The sequence below is a fragment of the Cryptosporidium sp. chipmunk genotype I genome (genome assembly GCF_004936735.1).
Source record: "Cryptosporidium sp. chipmunk genotype I strain 37763 chromosome Unknown contig_15, whole genome shotgun sequence".
NCBI lineage: Eukaryota > Apicomplexa > Conoidasida > Eucoccidiorida > Cryptosporidiidae > Cryptosporidium > Cryptosporidium sp. chipmunk genotype I.
The window spans coordinates 18,458-34,227 of NW_027125583.1; the positions used below are offsets into that span (position 1 = coordinate 18,458).

General features: G+C 34.2%; 3 protein-coding genes across 3 annotated transcripts; 1 reads left to right on the plus strand and 2 right to left on the minus strand.

Moving 5' to 3' along the window:
* Window positions 1-795: 795 nt before the first annotated feature.
* ELE39_000941 (Rrp9p U3-55K-family snoRNP-associated with several WD40 repeats) lies at window positions 796-2,151 on the minus strand (the record flags this gene model as incomplete). Its single annotated transcript, XM_067344018.1, has 1 exon — window positions 796-2,151. One exon carries the CDS (start codon window positions 2,149-2,151, stop codon window positions 796-798), a length of 1,356 nt encoding a protein of 451 aa, XP_067202699.1.
* A 561-nt stretch (window positions 2,152-2,712) lies between these two features.
* On the plus strand, window positions 2,713-3,798 carry ELE39_000943 (uncharacterized protein; the record flags this gene model as incomplete). Its single annotated transcript, XM_067344020.1, has 1 exon — window positions 2,713-3,798. The coding sequence occupies one exon, from the start codon at window positions 2,713-2,715 to the stop codon at window positions 3,796-3,798; it is 1,086 nt and encodes a 361-aa protein (XP_067202701.1).
* A 75-nt stretch (window positions 3,799-3,873) lies between these two features.
* On the minus strand, window positions 3,874-15,366 carry ELE39_000944 (P-type ATpase fused to two adenyl cyclase domains and 21 transmembrane regions; the record flags this gene model as incomplete). Its single annotated transcript, XM_067344021.1, has 1 exon — window positions 3,874-15,366. One exon carries the CDS (start codon window positions 15,364-15,366, stop codon window positions 3,874-3,876), a length of 11,493 nt encoding a protein of 3,830 aa, XP_067202702.1.
* Between the last annotated feature and the right edge of the window lie 404 nt (window positions 15,367-15,770).

Consider the following 15,770-nt stretch of genomic DNA (forward strand, 5'->3'; position numbering starts at 1 on the left):
GAAAAAGTCCTTTCCTATAATATATATATATATATATATATATATATATATAAACGTAATATATATTGCAAAACTTGTTTCAAATTTATTCAATTTTTTCAAATAGACATTTTCTAATAATTTATTAGTTAATCAATAAATAAAACTATTCTGAAACTGAATCAAAGTCAAAGTTCCACTATTTTGCAAAAGTGATCAATTTCTACTACCTAAATATTACTATTCACTATATTCCAATCCCACATTTCTTATTTTTATTTCTAATTAATTTTACATGCAAAGGGCGGGTTTTCCATGCATTTAAAAAATAATTTTGTTAAAATTATTACGTGGGAAAATAATCGGAAATAATTCAAGAATAAAAAAATTAAATATCAAAATTTAATAAAAATTATAAATAAATAATATAGAAACAAAAATTAAAGAAAACAAGTAAGAATGGGAGAAGAGGAGAAGGAAAAAGAAGCAAGGTCCAAAGAGGAGATAATAGAGAGCATTTTAAAGTTACAAAACGACCTATCAGGTAGGTTTAGGGATAGACTACACAAATAATAGAAAAAAATTGGGTAGCTTAATATATGGAGGCTAACTTAAAAAATACGCACTTTTTAGAGTTAAAATCTAATTTAGACAAATTAGAATCTGACAATAAGTTGTTAAATGAGGAAAATGCTCTGTTAGAAAGTCAATTAAAAAGTTAATTTAGGAATTTAAACAAATTGATTAAAGTATAAGTAATTATTATAAGTAGAATATTAGAAGCTAAAGAAATGAAAGTACACCCTAACTTTTTTTTTAATTATCGTAGGAAATAGGTACAACTAACAGTCCATTTTTTGAATCTTTGATGGAATTCCATCTGCCGAGTCTATGTTCTTGCCCAATAGCAGCAACAATAAGCTTGTCGGTGATAGAAATATCATTAACAAACCCAGAAATTTTTATGGAATTAATAAGAGATATATTATTATTTTGGCTAGACCATTTCCAAGCTTTAATTTCTTGATCATCACTTCCAGTGAAAAATAAGTCAGTAAAAGGAATACTTTTAATTGAATATATACCTCCTTGATGTAAACTATTATTAGTGAATAATGGTTTCTTTTTAAATTGTGACCATATATGTAAAGTACCATCTTGTTGACCACTAATATAATTAACATTATTTAAACAAGAAACAGAATCAATAGGAGATTCAATATTTTTGGATCCATCAATATTAAAGTTATGACTTGGGTAGAATATTAAATGTGAATCAGCAGATAATTTCCATAGCCTGGATGTATTATCTTCAGCACCAGTGAAAGGTCTATCTTTAAGAATCATATCACAAGATGTAATTTTATTTGTATGCCCATAATAAGTATTCATATGAGATCTTGATTTAAGACTCCAAACTTTAAGAGATTTATCAAAGGAAACAGAGATAATTTGGTCAATTTCAGAGTTAGGCTCAGAAACTATACCGGTAATAGTATTAGTATGACCATGGAATTTTTCAACACACTTTTTTACTCTATGATCCCATATTCTTATAACTTTATCTTCACCACCACTACAAATAAGATTAGTTTCTTTATGATAACATATAGTTTTAACTTGCTCAAAGTGCCCACCACATTCGAAATCTTTTCTGCTACCTGGAAAAATGATCTTCTTACCAGTTTCTAAATCCCATTTAATAATAGCACAATCTTTACCTCCAGTATATGCAATTCTTCCATCTTTATCTAAAGTTACACATGTTGGACTAAGTTTATGACCTTTATAGAATTTAGAGCCTCCTACAATATTAAAGGTGTCAGCAATATCTCTCTGAGAAAGTTTATCTTCTAATTTGTCTAAACTTTTTTTAATATCACTATCGTTCAAAGCATCAATTTTTTTTAAAAATTTCTTTGCTAATGAAACTTTTCTTTCATCATCATTTTCAAAGAAAGAGTCATCTTCATCATACTCATTATCTTCATAATCAGATTCCGTATTTGAACTTAAAGTTCTTCCAGAAAAATGTGAATTTTCATGATCTTGGTAATCCCCACTTTTTTTATTACTTAAAAATGCCTCATCATCTGAAGATGATACTATTTCCTCATTTTCATTGTTTTTATTTCCTTGATTTTTTTTTATTTGTTGAAATTTTCTCTTCATTGTTTATTTAAATTGCTGATTAAAATTATACTAATTCTTATTGTCTAAGATCAATCAAAATAAAGTTTTTTAGACTTTATCTGGAGAGGAAAGAAAAACTAATATGTTCTCCTATCTTTCCTTCTCTCCTTATTATTTATTTTTTAATATATTGATTAATTTTTTTTTTTCCTCTAATTCAGTTTTTTTTTGACATTTCAGATTCTTTAATCATTTAAAACTTTGTCGAGAACCCGCCCTTTTCTAAATATATTTTAAAAAAAATTTTTTGGGTACCTTTATATACCAGTACATAAAAATTTAAAAAATAATAATAATTAAGGCGCGGCCTACCGTCTAAAGTCATTATAAGAAATATAAAGATGAGTTACTGATAAAGAAAAAAATTAAATTAAAATTAGTCAGAAATTTGAATAGTTTAGGAATCCCACACTAATTTGTATTCATTTTCTTTTATTTCTTATTATAACTTTTTTACTCTAATTCTTTTCTTTTAGTATTAAATGAATGCGTGTTTTGTTTATTCTGGTCTCATCAAGTAAATTCAAAGTTCTTAATTAGATGGAGAGTAGTAGATATCAGGAATTTAAACTTTTACCAGATTCTTTTTTGTATGAGAAGAAAATTAAAAAGCAAATGTTAGGAAAAAATGATTCAATGGTAAACATTGAACAAGATTTGGATAGTAAGAACAAATCATATGACGATGAAAATGATATTAATACTTTTGATGATTTACCTTTTGTGGTACCTTCAAAAAGAATTGTTATTGAATGGCCTATAGACCTTTTAAAGAGTTTAAAGTTTTTAGATTTTGAGAATAAACACTCTACTAAGTATGAATTAGATGATATTGAGATTTGCAAAATAGTTTCAACTAATGAGAGGGAAAATTTTAGTCAGGAACAGAAACATCAACATGAACGCGCTCTCGTGCTAAGCCAGGAACACGAGCCAAACCAAAACAAAAACACGCGAATAAATATAGAAACCCAACTCGGACGAACAAAAGCACCCACAAACCTGAGACTCAAGTACATGCAAGTCTATATTATGGGAGGATATGCAAAAAAGTACTTTTATAACAAAGAACAAAACTCCTACAGTATAAGAGTTGAAATCAAGAAAAACCAGGAAAATCAAGCAATTAAAGTAATTAACATATTAGAGAGGAATGATATGCACTATTTTCCTTGTAGCAATAACATTCTCTCACCATTTCGAAGTAACTACGAGTATCGTAAATTTATATTATCACAAATTAATGCAAATAAAAGCATGTTTAGGCTCAATTCTCAGCAATACAAACTTCAAATTTTTAAATTCCTAAATCTCAAGATCCCAATTAAGTGTGATGATCAAATACATTTTTATCTCGGAAATTGTCACTCAAAACATGAATTTTATGATGATCACGATCACCAAATATCCAGAAGAAATGCCACATTACCCATCACAAAACAAAATCTCTTCAAGTTGACAAAAGACGGAGGGTTTCAGATACTTGTGGAACTTAAGGATCATCTCAGTAATTTCCAAACCAATATTAACCAGCAAAACTCTACCCATTCTTTTTCATCTCAAAATTTAAATAGTCATCCAGATACCTTTATAGGATATATTCTATTATCCATTCAAAAGGCATGATATCCCATTAACTAAATCCTAAAATACTTTTTTTCTCCCTCAGGTAATTTATGTAAATGCCCCTCCCCCATTTTCTTAGTTCTCCACCTGCTTCTCATTATTGTAAATTATACTCCGTTTAATCAAGTTTGACATATTCTCAGAGTTTGAAACTTTGTTAATCTTAAGTTGTACATTCCTCCTAATTCTCGTCTTATACATATCAATCTGCTGCTTCCTAATTGACACTTTTCCAATGTAACTAAATTTGAAAAGATGATTGAAGTTTTTTGACAAAACTTCATGCAATTGACCTGAAATTGTTATATTTCCAGGAGTACCACAGGATTCCATCCTGTTTCCTATTATTACATCGTGCCCCCAAACCTCGTATCTTAGTCTAGAGCTTCCTACAATACCCCCAATGCATCCTCCATAATGTAGACCAATCCTCATATTCAACTCAGGAAGTGATAGTTTCTCCCTTACAAAAGCAATCCTCTCCAACATATCATGTGCCATTGCAATACTTCTTCTAGCTCCTTCAGCTGGAGAGTAACCTTCCATCTGGGATATATTCAAGTTATAGATCTGCTGATTCTTACTATTGCTACTACTGCTGCTGCTACCAGATGAAGATGATTGTTTGCTTGAGGTTGGATTGCTCAAAATACTTGGAGAAGAGCTTCTAAAGGAAGAATTGTGGGTCAAATAATTACTACCTGAGTTTACTTGATTCATTCCTGATCCGGAGGTCATCCCCAAGCCACCTAATCCTGTGCTGAACCCTCCTCCCATTGTTGCAAAATTTGCATTTGCCAGAGAATCTTTGTTTTTCTTCTTGATCTTTTTAGAAGAAGTCATTACAGACTTTTCCTCAAACGGATCAATCTCTGGCTCACTCATTGCTACATAAGCATCTCCAATAGTAAACAGTTTGAATAATCCAAACTTAGAGAGAGATTCGTCAAACTGAGCATATAAACTACTTAGCATATAAACTACACTCTCTGCCTCGACTGTCATAGCCCATTGAGTAAAGCCACATATATCTGAGAACAAAAACGTGACATTCTTATGAATATATGCCAATTTTAACTTGTCTTCTTGGAAATCTACCAAAACTTTCCTAGGAAGCATTGCAACCAATAACTCTTCTGCTTTCTGCTCACAGTTACCTGCAACCAAAGTACCATAGAAAATTGCTCTTCCTGTCTTTTCTCTAGAATAAGCTGCAATGATATTCACTAATAATGCCACACAATATACCACGATACCTTCTAGATTGACATTAATCCCAACCAAAAAGATAGTTAATATAAGAAACATAATCAATAGATCAAACAAAACGATGTACCTGAAAAGTAAACCAGCGTTATGATGCACTGTTGCTAATAGTAAAAGCTCCAGAATCTCTTCATCACACCATAAAGATATCGAACTATCTACCATAGTGAATTGCCACAATATTGTCAGCATTAACATTGAAGCTCCTCCTGCCAGAACGGCATTCAAAAATAAGATGGGTCCTCCGACATGCTTAGTATTTTCCAAACTCAATTGTCCTTTCCATTTGTCTCTAGATAGCTGTCTAGCCTCCTCACCCACACCTCCAGCTCTGGTTAATCCAGAAACTCCTAATTCAGATGTACTTGGTACCCCAGATGTAGATATTTCTGTTGAGCTTTGAATTTGATAATTTGCGTACGTACTGAACAATACGAGCCATGAAAGGAAAACAGACGATATATAAATAATCCTGACAGTCCAAAGTATCCTAAATCCTGAGATACCTTCTTCTTGATTTTGGCCACAGGGTAATACTGTATATATTAAAGTTTGCAATACAAGCGTAACAATGACTATAACAAGACTTTCTTCAATAGTTTTAAGAGTGGTTAGATCGGAGTAGTAGGTAATCAGATACTTTTGTTCAATTTCATTGTTTTTAAATCCAAGGGTGAGACTCATTAAGTCTGTGATCTTCTCCTTCTTTTTCCGATCCCTACCACTTGTTTGATTGTTGATGTCTCTCCTGATAGAGTTGATTAATTGATTAGAATTGATTCTTTCAAGTTTTTGATTGTAGCCAGAAGAGTTACGAGAGATTGATAGGCAAGATTTTTCAGCTGTTCTTTTGAATCTTGTTCTCATTCTTTTTTTACTAGGCTTTGTAATGGGTTCATGGTGATTTTCGGAAGAAAGAAAGCGGTCAGAAGCTACTAAGGGTGGATTATGCTTATCGCTCCTGAAAAACCCTAGTGATGTAGAGCCCTGACTTCTTAGCTGAAGCTCTATGTCTTGACCGATCTTTTCGTTCAGTAAGAAGAAATTCTGATCTTCAGCTTCCTCAATCAGCGAATTTTGAGAAGGAGTGGGTGGATCTTCGGTATTCTCCACGCGATCATACTCCACTTCTTCCCTATATTCCTTATCAATAATGAGGCCCTGCTCTTCTGAGAGCTTAAAGGTTTCTGGAACACATTCTTGGGAAAAGCGATCTTTCCTTCTTTCATCTTCAATAAAAACTGAGAGTGGGGGTGGCGGTACCGTGGATGCAAATTCTGAAGCTCCTTGCTCTTGATTGAGCTGATTGGCAGTAGAAATAGAATTAGGATTTTTTTGGGAAACTTCCTGGTGATTTCTTTTATCAAGGTACTTGAGTAAAATGTCATTTTGAGCCAAAATGTCAAAGTCAGAGGAACTCTTTATATTGTAATTGCCAATCTGAATGGCTCCAACTCCCTTGCCATGTGTCTCTTGTTTTCTAATACACGTATAATTTGGATATGCAGATCCAGAAACACTTTCTAAAGTAAAGGTGTCCATCATTCCCTTGCCTTTAACGAAAGATCTCTTTTCCTTCCACTTCAAAATAGATATATCCTTAATCAAATCATGAGTCACCGAAGATACTTGAATCTTTCCTATTTCACAGGAGGACTTCATCCTGCTTGCAGTGTTTACAGTATCACCAAAAAGAGCATATTGAGGTTTATTTGTACCAACAACTCCGGAAATAACTCTTCCAGAGTGAATTCCAATTTTGAGCTTAAGCTGTTTAAGAGTCATTTCTTGACCGGTGGAAATAAAGGAGGAATTCTTACCACCTTTATCTTTTGAAGAATAAGATGGACTTGTGAGGGGGCCGACTCCAATCATAAGGTTTTCTGTCTCAAGCTGTGTAAGATCTAGATTCTTGGTACTAGGAATCTCATAGAAGAAGGAAGATCCTATCTTGTGCATCTGCAGAGCGAACCTCAGTAAATTGATAATATCCATCAAAGATCTGTTAATCACAGCCTTTCTAGGCTTTTGGAGATAAGATTCGTCATGATTCTTTCTGGACTTGAAATTCTCTGATGTAGTTGAAGCTTCATCATAAGGATCCAAACAAGAGGCTACTAAATAAGTCTCAAAAACTGTCTCGATCTTAGTGCAGCTATAACTATCAATAAGACAATCCAGTGTCAGGAAAAAGTGATCAAGGAGGGAAATAAGCTTCTTTGGCTGCAAGACTGCAACAATACTGTGAAAATCGTAAATATCGCAAAACAATATAGATACGGTACCTCTATCTTCAACGCTTTCGCTTGAAAACCTTGAATTATTTTTCTGGTCAATTAATAGTCTTTCAACAATAAATGAAGGAAGCATCGTATCGAGTATTTGTCTTTGTCTCTGTCTTAGGTCATTTGTGTGTGTTTCTAAAAGAAATTGTGCTCTATATAATAATTCTGATCGATACCCAAGAAATCCACAGAATGTATTAATACCAACCAATATGGGTAAATATCTTATCCAATACGAATTTGGCATCTTCCATACAAACTGACCAATTACAACACTAGAAAAACCAATGATTGTTACATAAACCCCAGGAATAAACCCAACTCTAAAAATGATAAAGGATATAATTGGGAATATTACAGCCAAAGCAAACCCATGACTTGAAGTTAATATTGAAGATACTGAGATCATTATTAGTAAAGGAAGCTGAGATCTGACACTTAGGCTATTCTTGCCATAAATATAGCTCAATACAAAATTCATAAATATTGATGAACAAAAAATGACTGAAAGTACTCCAACCCAACTGAAATCTGTGCTTGAAACATTGACAGAAAAAGGGCCTAAGGTTAAGAAGATCCCTGAAATTACACATAAAACTGCTCTCAAAGCATTTCTATGTTCATATGCCTCAATCTGTCTTTCAATTTGGTATTCCAACTCTAATTGACTCACCTTAAATGTTAATTTGAATGGGTTTAAAAGAGCCTTAACGTCTTCAGAAAAAGTTGACATTCTTCCGTAACTTGAAGAGCTGTTAATTAAGTTAATATTTAGATCGATTGTAGAAGCCTCTTGCGTTCTGGGATGAACCGAAGAGTTATGGGGAGTTATTGAAATTACTGTATTTGAAAGCCCCTCCAAATTTTTCCCAGCTTTCGCATTTTGAGTTATAATCCTCTCATTCGACTCCATATTAACATTGTTGTTGAAAACTAACTTCCCAAAAGCTCTAGAAGAGTTAGCACCATTGGTTTGTATTGCTACTAATCCCACTCTATTGTCTGACAAGAATGACGCATAATCCAATATGAAACTATTGTACTCCTCTAATTCTCTAGTGGAAAACTTCCTTAAGCTCTGAGCAAATTGCAAGGATCTTATTCCCTTCACTCTCCACGTTTTTACAACGGGGGCTACGCTTTGCATGTAAATCTGTTTGGGGCTCCAAATTACATTTGCATGCAAAACTACCCGCCTTTTCCACTCTTCAAGTGACATATTTTCCACGTAGACCCGATTATCTCCGAAGTAATTTATTTCTATTGGTTTGAAAAACTTTATAGGTTTTCTGAACGGTAAGTTTCCCATGGGCGTATTATGCGTTTGGTTTTGAACGGCTATTTCCGTTTCCATAGTTTTTCCTCTGAGTGAATCCTTAAAAAAGGGTTTATTGTCAATATCGTTAGAATGCGATGAAATGATTATCTGGGGCTGTAGTTCTAAGTGAATCATATGATGATGGTTCTCATAAGTCTCTTTGTTTTCTTCGAGGGGTAAGTTGTTAATAGAATTGGAGTTATCCCTGCTGGAATCCTGTGGTTTATTTTTCGTGTTTTTAAGCTTCCAAATGAAGTATCTCTGATATTGGGACGTAATTAAATCCGTAAGAGTTGGGATCTTAAAGGACTCAAATAGCATGGGATTCACACATTCATCCTGACTGTCTCTTCCCAGTTGCAGATGATTTTTTATCATCGTCCATTCGTGCCAAAGCAATACTTTGATTAATGATAAAACATTACTTATGAACTTTAAAGGTTTCATTTTCTCGAAAGAATTCTTTATTGCATGAATAAGTGGCCTTTTAAATACTCTTGAGCTCTCGTTGATATGGATTAGCCACCAATCTCTAACGCAAGTTGAGGGATCTGGTAAGCTGTGGTGAATGATAATCTTCCAAATCAAGTTAAAAAGTACCACGTAGGATATGAATAGTGGAATAGTAAGGAAAAAAATATAGGAGCGTTCTGTGTATAGTCCATAGAGGAGAAAGATATAGTTATATCTATGCTTCTTGAGTGTCAGTAGCAGAATGATTAGCAAAATGGAGCATATCTTAAAGAGTACAGTCATGATTAGGGATATCGAAAAGGACTTGACCTTAAGAAGAAATGAAAACAGGGTCCCCAAGATACAATACATTGTCAGAGATGCAGAGAGTATTGAAATATCTGAAGAGATTCCATTAGTGTACGGAGAGGCTGAACATAGGATTGCCGAAAAGTAAAAGGATATGATTCCCAGTACGAGTGATTCAAGAAAAGCACCAATAAAATTAATCCAGTGAGAGTGATAACCAGACCTTGAAGAGCTATATAAGTAAGGGAGATCCAAAAGGTACTTTGGCACGTCTATTCCATAAATACCAAAAAATATGGGATTCAGTACTGTCCAAAACATAATGTATATGCTTACTACATCCAGTTGTTGCAGTATAGTGCCAGACCACTCAGTGTAAAACTGGAATATTAAGTTCGGGAATATTAGAAAGAAGAGCTTGAAGATGTTATTGAATATGACCAAACAAATTCTAAAAGTTGTAAGTCTTCCTGCCCTTGAGAGTAGTGGAATAATCTGATGGAATTTACGTACAGTTACATCGGTAACTGGGTTGATCACAAAGTTATCTTCGGAATTCTTAAAGATATCCTGGATAGTGTAGTTATGTACAGAAATGTTGGATTTCTTTTTCAAATGGTTACTTTCCATCTTTTCAGACAATGCCTCAGTTACCAAGTAAGAATCCTTCTCGATACTATTATCAAAAGTTCTGCTGCTGTAAACTGTTAATGGGTGACCTTCTTCTGTAAAACTATTTAGTGGATAATTATTGGTGATATTTGTTTTTTGAGAAGAGCTATTACTTTTCTTCTTAATCAGTCTCCAAAGTTTAAAAATCTTCCCTAATCTGTATAATCTCATTTTATCCTTATAATTGTTATCTTTTTCACTTCCAGTCTCAAACCCATTATTTATTCTTTTATCTTTATCAGCAATATCATTCGATAAAGAAACTGAAATAGAAATGTCACAAGATGACAAAACTGGAACGTTACCTGTAATTCCGGATATGCCAAGTATTACAGGTCTCGGTAAAACATTATTCTTGAGGTAATTTGAAATTGTATTAATATCAGAAAATTTTGCGTTACTAACTACAACAAAAGGTGATATTAAAGCCACTGAAAAGAAGTAGTTAAGTAAGTCTCTGGATTCAAAGATTTCATTCAGTTGCAAAGCTGAGAATACAATACCTGGAAGAGAATTAAGAATTCCGTGGCCAGAAACAGATCCTCCCCAACTGAGCCAGTCCTCATTGATGTTAAAAAAGTTATTCCTACCTCCACCAGTCTCTGAATAGTCTGTCATGGAGTATTCTGCCATTGCAGCTCCCAGTTGAGAAAGCTGTATTTCCCCGTTTAGGCTGGAAATTGTGATCAGAGCCTTCAAAAGCTCCACATTGGAAATCTTCTTTTTAGTATTAAAAAAATCATTTCTAGTCTCTTCAAAGTCATCGTAAATATCTCCACTCGAAAATTTCTTCTGGAAACTAGAAGAATCGTCCATTTTGATGACTTTTTCTGCAAATATGTGAAATTTCTCAATAACTCTGTAGTTGTTATTCATAATGATCTTCAATTCATTATATACAGATGATAGGAACGACATAGCCTTACCTTTATTCTTCAAAGGAAGCCTGTCAAGTCTGATTAAGGGGATCTTGTCATAGTTTGGGAAGATTTTGTGCATCAGTCTAATTGAATTAACTGAAGATATATTAAAGAGGAACCAAGGCTTGATACCAAAGTCCAGCATGCTCCTGATTGACTTTGGTACTTTTTCTTGAATCCTGTATTCTATTCCAACATGGCCTAGGTACTCCAATTTAGTTTTGAGCTTTTGGAAATAATCATCAGCAGAAGAGTCCAACAAAAACCTAAATCCGCTGTTATGTTCATTCAGTTTGTGTCTCAAACTCATCTTTGCTAATTCTTCTTCAGATATGATTTTCCTTGCAAATATGAATACTTTATATCCTTGGTATTGCAGCTTTTTGATCTTGAAAATAAGATCCTCGTAGTTTTGACTAGCTATACTCGCAGGATTGCTGCTTTTAGAAGCATGGTGATCAATGCATTTACAGGTTACTGAACTGCAACTCTGATGGCTTATTAGTGAGGGGTTAAGGAGTGGAAGGATGTGTTCCGCCACCCCTCTCACATACAGAATTGCGTCCTTCTTCTGAAAAAACTTAACAATCATGGAGATCTCCTGCTTCGCCTTGTCCTCACTTTTATATATCAAAGACGAAAACACTGTTCTTCCCAGACTCTCCACTACTACATATTGGGAATTCACTAAAACCAACCTCATGCCACAGGATGCCGCTGTATGTACTATAGTCAAGTCATTTTCATCGATACCGGAATATTGGACATAAGATCTCGGAAAGTTCTCATTGTATTTGCAAATCTTCTCTTCCCTGCTTTTTATTCTATATGAAAAGCTCAGATTCCTCAGCTTCTTTCCGAGGTTCTTCCAGCATTTATTATTAAACATACTTTCTGCTTTTCCGTCACTATTTTTAAATAGTTTATCTTCATCTTGGCTCTTTTGTGACTCCTCACCAAGCTGGGAAGCATTGAAATAGTAGTTCAAGTAATACTTGGTGAGTAGAATCTCTTTTGCATGGCTATTAAGGCACCCAACCCTCCTTTGTTTGTGTAGCTTCTCATAGTTTGTGTTGTATCTGTGGGTTATTCTAGTGTTTCTTACGTTATTTGAGCGTTTGGGGGCTTTGCCACAATTTTTATTACCTCTTAAAGACTTTCCAAAGAAACGGCTCTCACTTGAGGAGAGGACTCTGCTTGAGGATGATCTCCTGAGGAAGTCAGAGCTCATACTTTCACCCATACTCATGGATTTTGACGCAATATACAGCCTTCTTCCACTGTTAACCGTGGAAGATCTGGAAAAATTTAGTGACTTAGTTATAGCTCCTGTTCTCTTTTTCGTAAAGAAAGGTATTTTCAAGTCATTCTTAAAAATATTAGTTGTGCTCTTCTCGAGCTTGGATCCAGTTTCACTGCTATTGTTGCTCAAGTTACTGTTTGCATGGCCATTAAAGGGAAATAATGGCTTATTGATAATTTCGCGTGGAATTTCGTGAAAGTAATTGAGTTTCTTTCCACTTGTAATCCTATCCCTCTTAAGCTCCTTAATTCCAGTTAACTTAAGATGAATCTCCGAAGACTCATGGGAATTTGAATGTCTGTCATCCGAGACCTTTCTATTTACTTTTGGTCCTTCATTCTGTTTTACAATCCTTAAATGAGGTACCGTAGAGTTGCAAATTGCCATTGCATATAACATATCAATTAGAACAGAACCTTTTTTGATGGACCCTTCATTTTCCTCACTTACAATAGATATTGTGCGACTTGTTACTTTATTCAAAGAGCTTAGTCCTTTCAAAGTTCCATTTTTGTCCTCTTTTTCGCCCTTAAAGCAGGTATTCAGGGAGTATTCAATAGACTCCATTAGTAAGTTTTTAACTAACATTGAGTATTCATTTGGTATCTTATATTTTCTTCCGGTACTCCAACCATAAAAATTCCTAGTAAGCTTGACAATATTGTTAAAAAGCAAGTAAAGGATCTCCTCATTATCCTCCTTATTAATCTGAATCTTCCTAGTGTCGAATACTCGATAATCCTTGCTTCCCTGGTTTTGATAATGATGACCAATTCCAGAGTATAGGGGCTCCTGCTGGTCTGTGCTGTGGTCATTAGAAGATCTAGAGTTCTTTAAAGCCACTCTTTTTCTTTGATTGGAGAGAATAATGTGATTTAGCAGTTGTATTACTCTTTTAGGAAACAAATGGGTTGGCAAGGCTGGGTGAAAGTGGCTACTGTAACTTTTTTTCATTTCCGAGCTTGGAACAGGATCAAGATTCAACTCCATCTCTGCACTTTCTGAAGCTATGCTAGAAAAGTCATGGATACTTTTAACCGATATTTGCCTATTTCTCTGTTGAAAATTCAGCTTAATCTTTGGCAGCGGTGGCCAGGCGTCCCTAGGCTCTACTTTGAGGGGATCTGGAGGCAAATCAATTAAGGCGTTCTTGAGGCCCCTAATCTGGAATAAAAGCTTTGTATAGTAATTTCTTATTTTCTTCTTATTGTTCTGTCCATCCAAGCTTACATCCATTCCTTTTGATCCTGGCACATTCTTATCATATCTAGGACCCTTATTCTTATTTTTAATCACACTAAGCTTGGAGATTGCTAGCAAGACGCTGAAATAGTGAAACAACTCAAGCTTGTTTGGAGGAATTAATCCAAAATTGGTCATCGAAACTCCTCTTCCGGGTCTGACTACTCTTATTGAGCCTTTTGAAAACTTGGAGGACTCGTTCCTCTGCCAGGAAATTGAATGTTGCTTCCAAAGCAGCCCCGAAATAATGGAGAATTTTGGAGAGGCGTTGATCTTTTGAGTCTTCTTGAAAATGTACTCCTGGCCATTATTCAAACTGATGATCTTGAGTCTCATTGGCTGAGTTTCCATAATTGAGTTCTGATGAATCAGAGAAATGTCTACTTCTCCAAATGAGTCCAGAGAGTCGCATTTATTAAATGTAATATCCAAAGGCTTTGAACTGGAGTCAGTAATCAAGTCCTCTTGAAATTTGGGTTTCAAGTCATTGTAGCTTGAGTTTTTTGAATCAGTATTATTCTTACCTCGAGTCTCGTTAAGGGTCTGGAGGATGCTTGGCTCTTTAGAAATACAAGGATTCAACTTTAGGTCTGTGAAAGAGACTTGATTATAAACCGCACTAGTGTAGTCTGTAGTTAGAGCCTTATTTTTTGAAAACCTAAAAATTCCAACGATCCTGATTATGTCAGTAATAGCTGTAAGAGTAATTGGAATAAAAAAGTTGAAAATGGCTGCAAATTCTGCAATTATATGCCATCGTACTCTGTGAAGCCTCCCACTCACTTCCGATAAGGCAATGACCTTATTTAAATAAGCCTCAAAGTTGGAGTCCTTGCTTGTGAATATGTTAATCCCTAAGCATGAAACAAGCAAAAATAGGGCAATGCAGATCTTTGAAACTGTATTCTCGAGCTTCGTTGTTGGATTGTATTTATTTTTATTTTCCAGTGCTAAATGCTGTCTTATTGCTATTCTTGTATCAGTACCTGCATAAACAACAATAGCCAATACCCAATTCGCAAATCTTAACCTTGAAAACATTTGTGCAAAATTGTCTATAGTTAATGCCTTAGCTCTGGGCTTCCCCTCCCATTTTAGTGAACCTTCAAAGTGGTTAATATCGCCAGAAGGAACGTCACAGGTGATACGAGCTGGTGAAAGAATGAAGTCCTTTATCGCCCTTTCTAAATCTGTCTGAACCCCAGTAGGCTCGCATGTCCTAACTAATCTTGAACCATCCACCATTTCGGAAGAAATATAAGCCTTCTTACAACTAGAATGGAGAACTACTACATCGGCTGGGAATTGTTCGCCATCTAAAACGCAAACGATATCTCCTACTTTGAGATTCCTCCATCTAGAAATCACAAACTCCATCTTATCGTTGTCAAAAACTATGCAATACCTGCTATTTATCTTATAGTCGTGCAGCCTTATTTTTGTATATATGCAAATATCCATAATCAACGATGGAAGAATGGAAAAAATTAATGTGAATCCCAAAATTATCCATTTAAAATCGCGATTTCTTGAATACACGAAAAACGAAACAATAAATGACAAAAATGAAATAATGATCGGAATCCTCTTGCATCGTGACCAAAGAGCAAGGGACAAAAACTGGAATAGATTATACTTACATCCTGAATAGTTATTTGATGGGTATTTATTAGCATCTCTAACTTCTCCTGATAAATTTAAGATAATTTTTCTTGAGATCCATACTGGTTTCTTGTTTATCCCATTAATATTTTCATCTTCAGCTGTCACTATAATTGATTTCCCGAATGATTCTGTCATTTTCTTGCTTTTATTGAAAGTCAGAATACCAAAATTTTTGACTGTTTAGCAATCTTGAGTGTTTTTTCACACTTTTCGAGTGCATTTAACTTTGTAAATCTTAATCTTCATTTATAAATCCTGGCACTTTAATTTTGGCCTTAATAACTTAAATCTTAATTTTAAGCATATATCGCAAAACTTAAATTCTAAAATATTTCATTTAATTTTTCCAAGCTGGGATTAATTTCACATATAAAGGGTTCCCTAGTTTAGTTTTAGCTAGAGCTTTGTGGCTTGTTAGAAAATTTAGAATATCGGAAATTGTTCCTCCTTTTTAATAAAATGTCAAAAAATATGTCTTTTTTTTATAAATATTTTAGTAATAATTAATATAATAATTATTATTTATTACGTAATTTTTT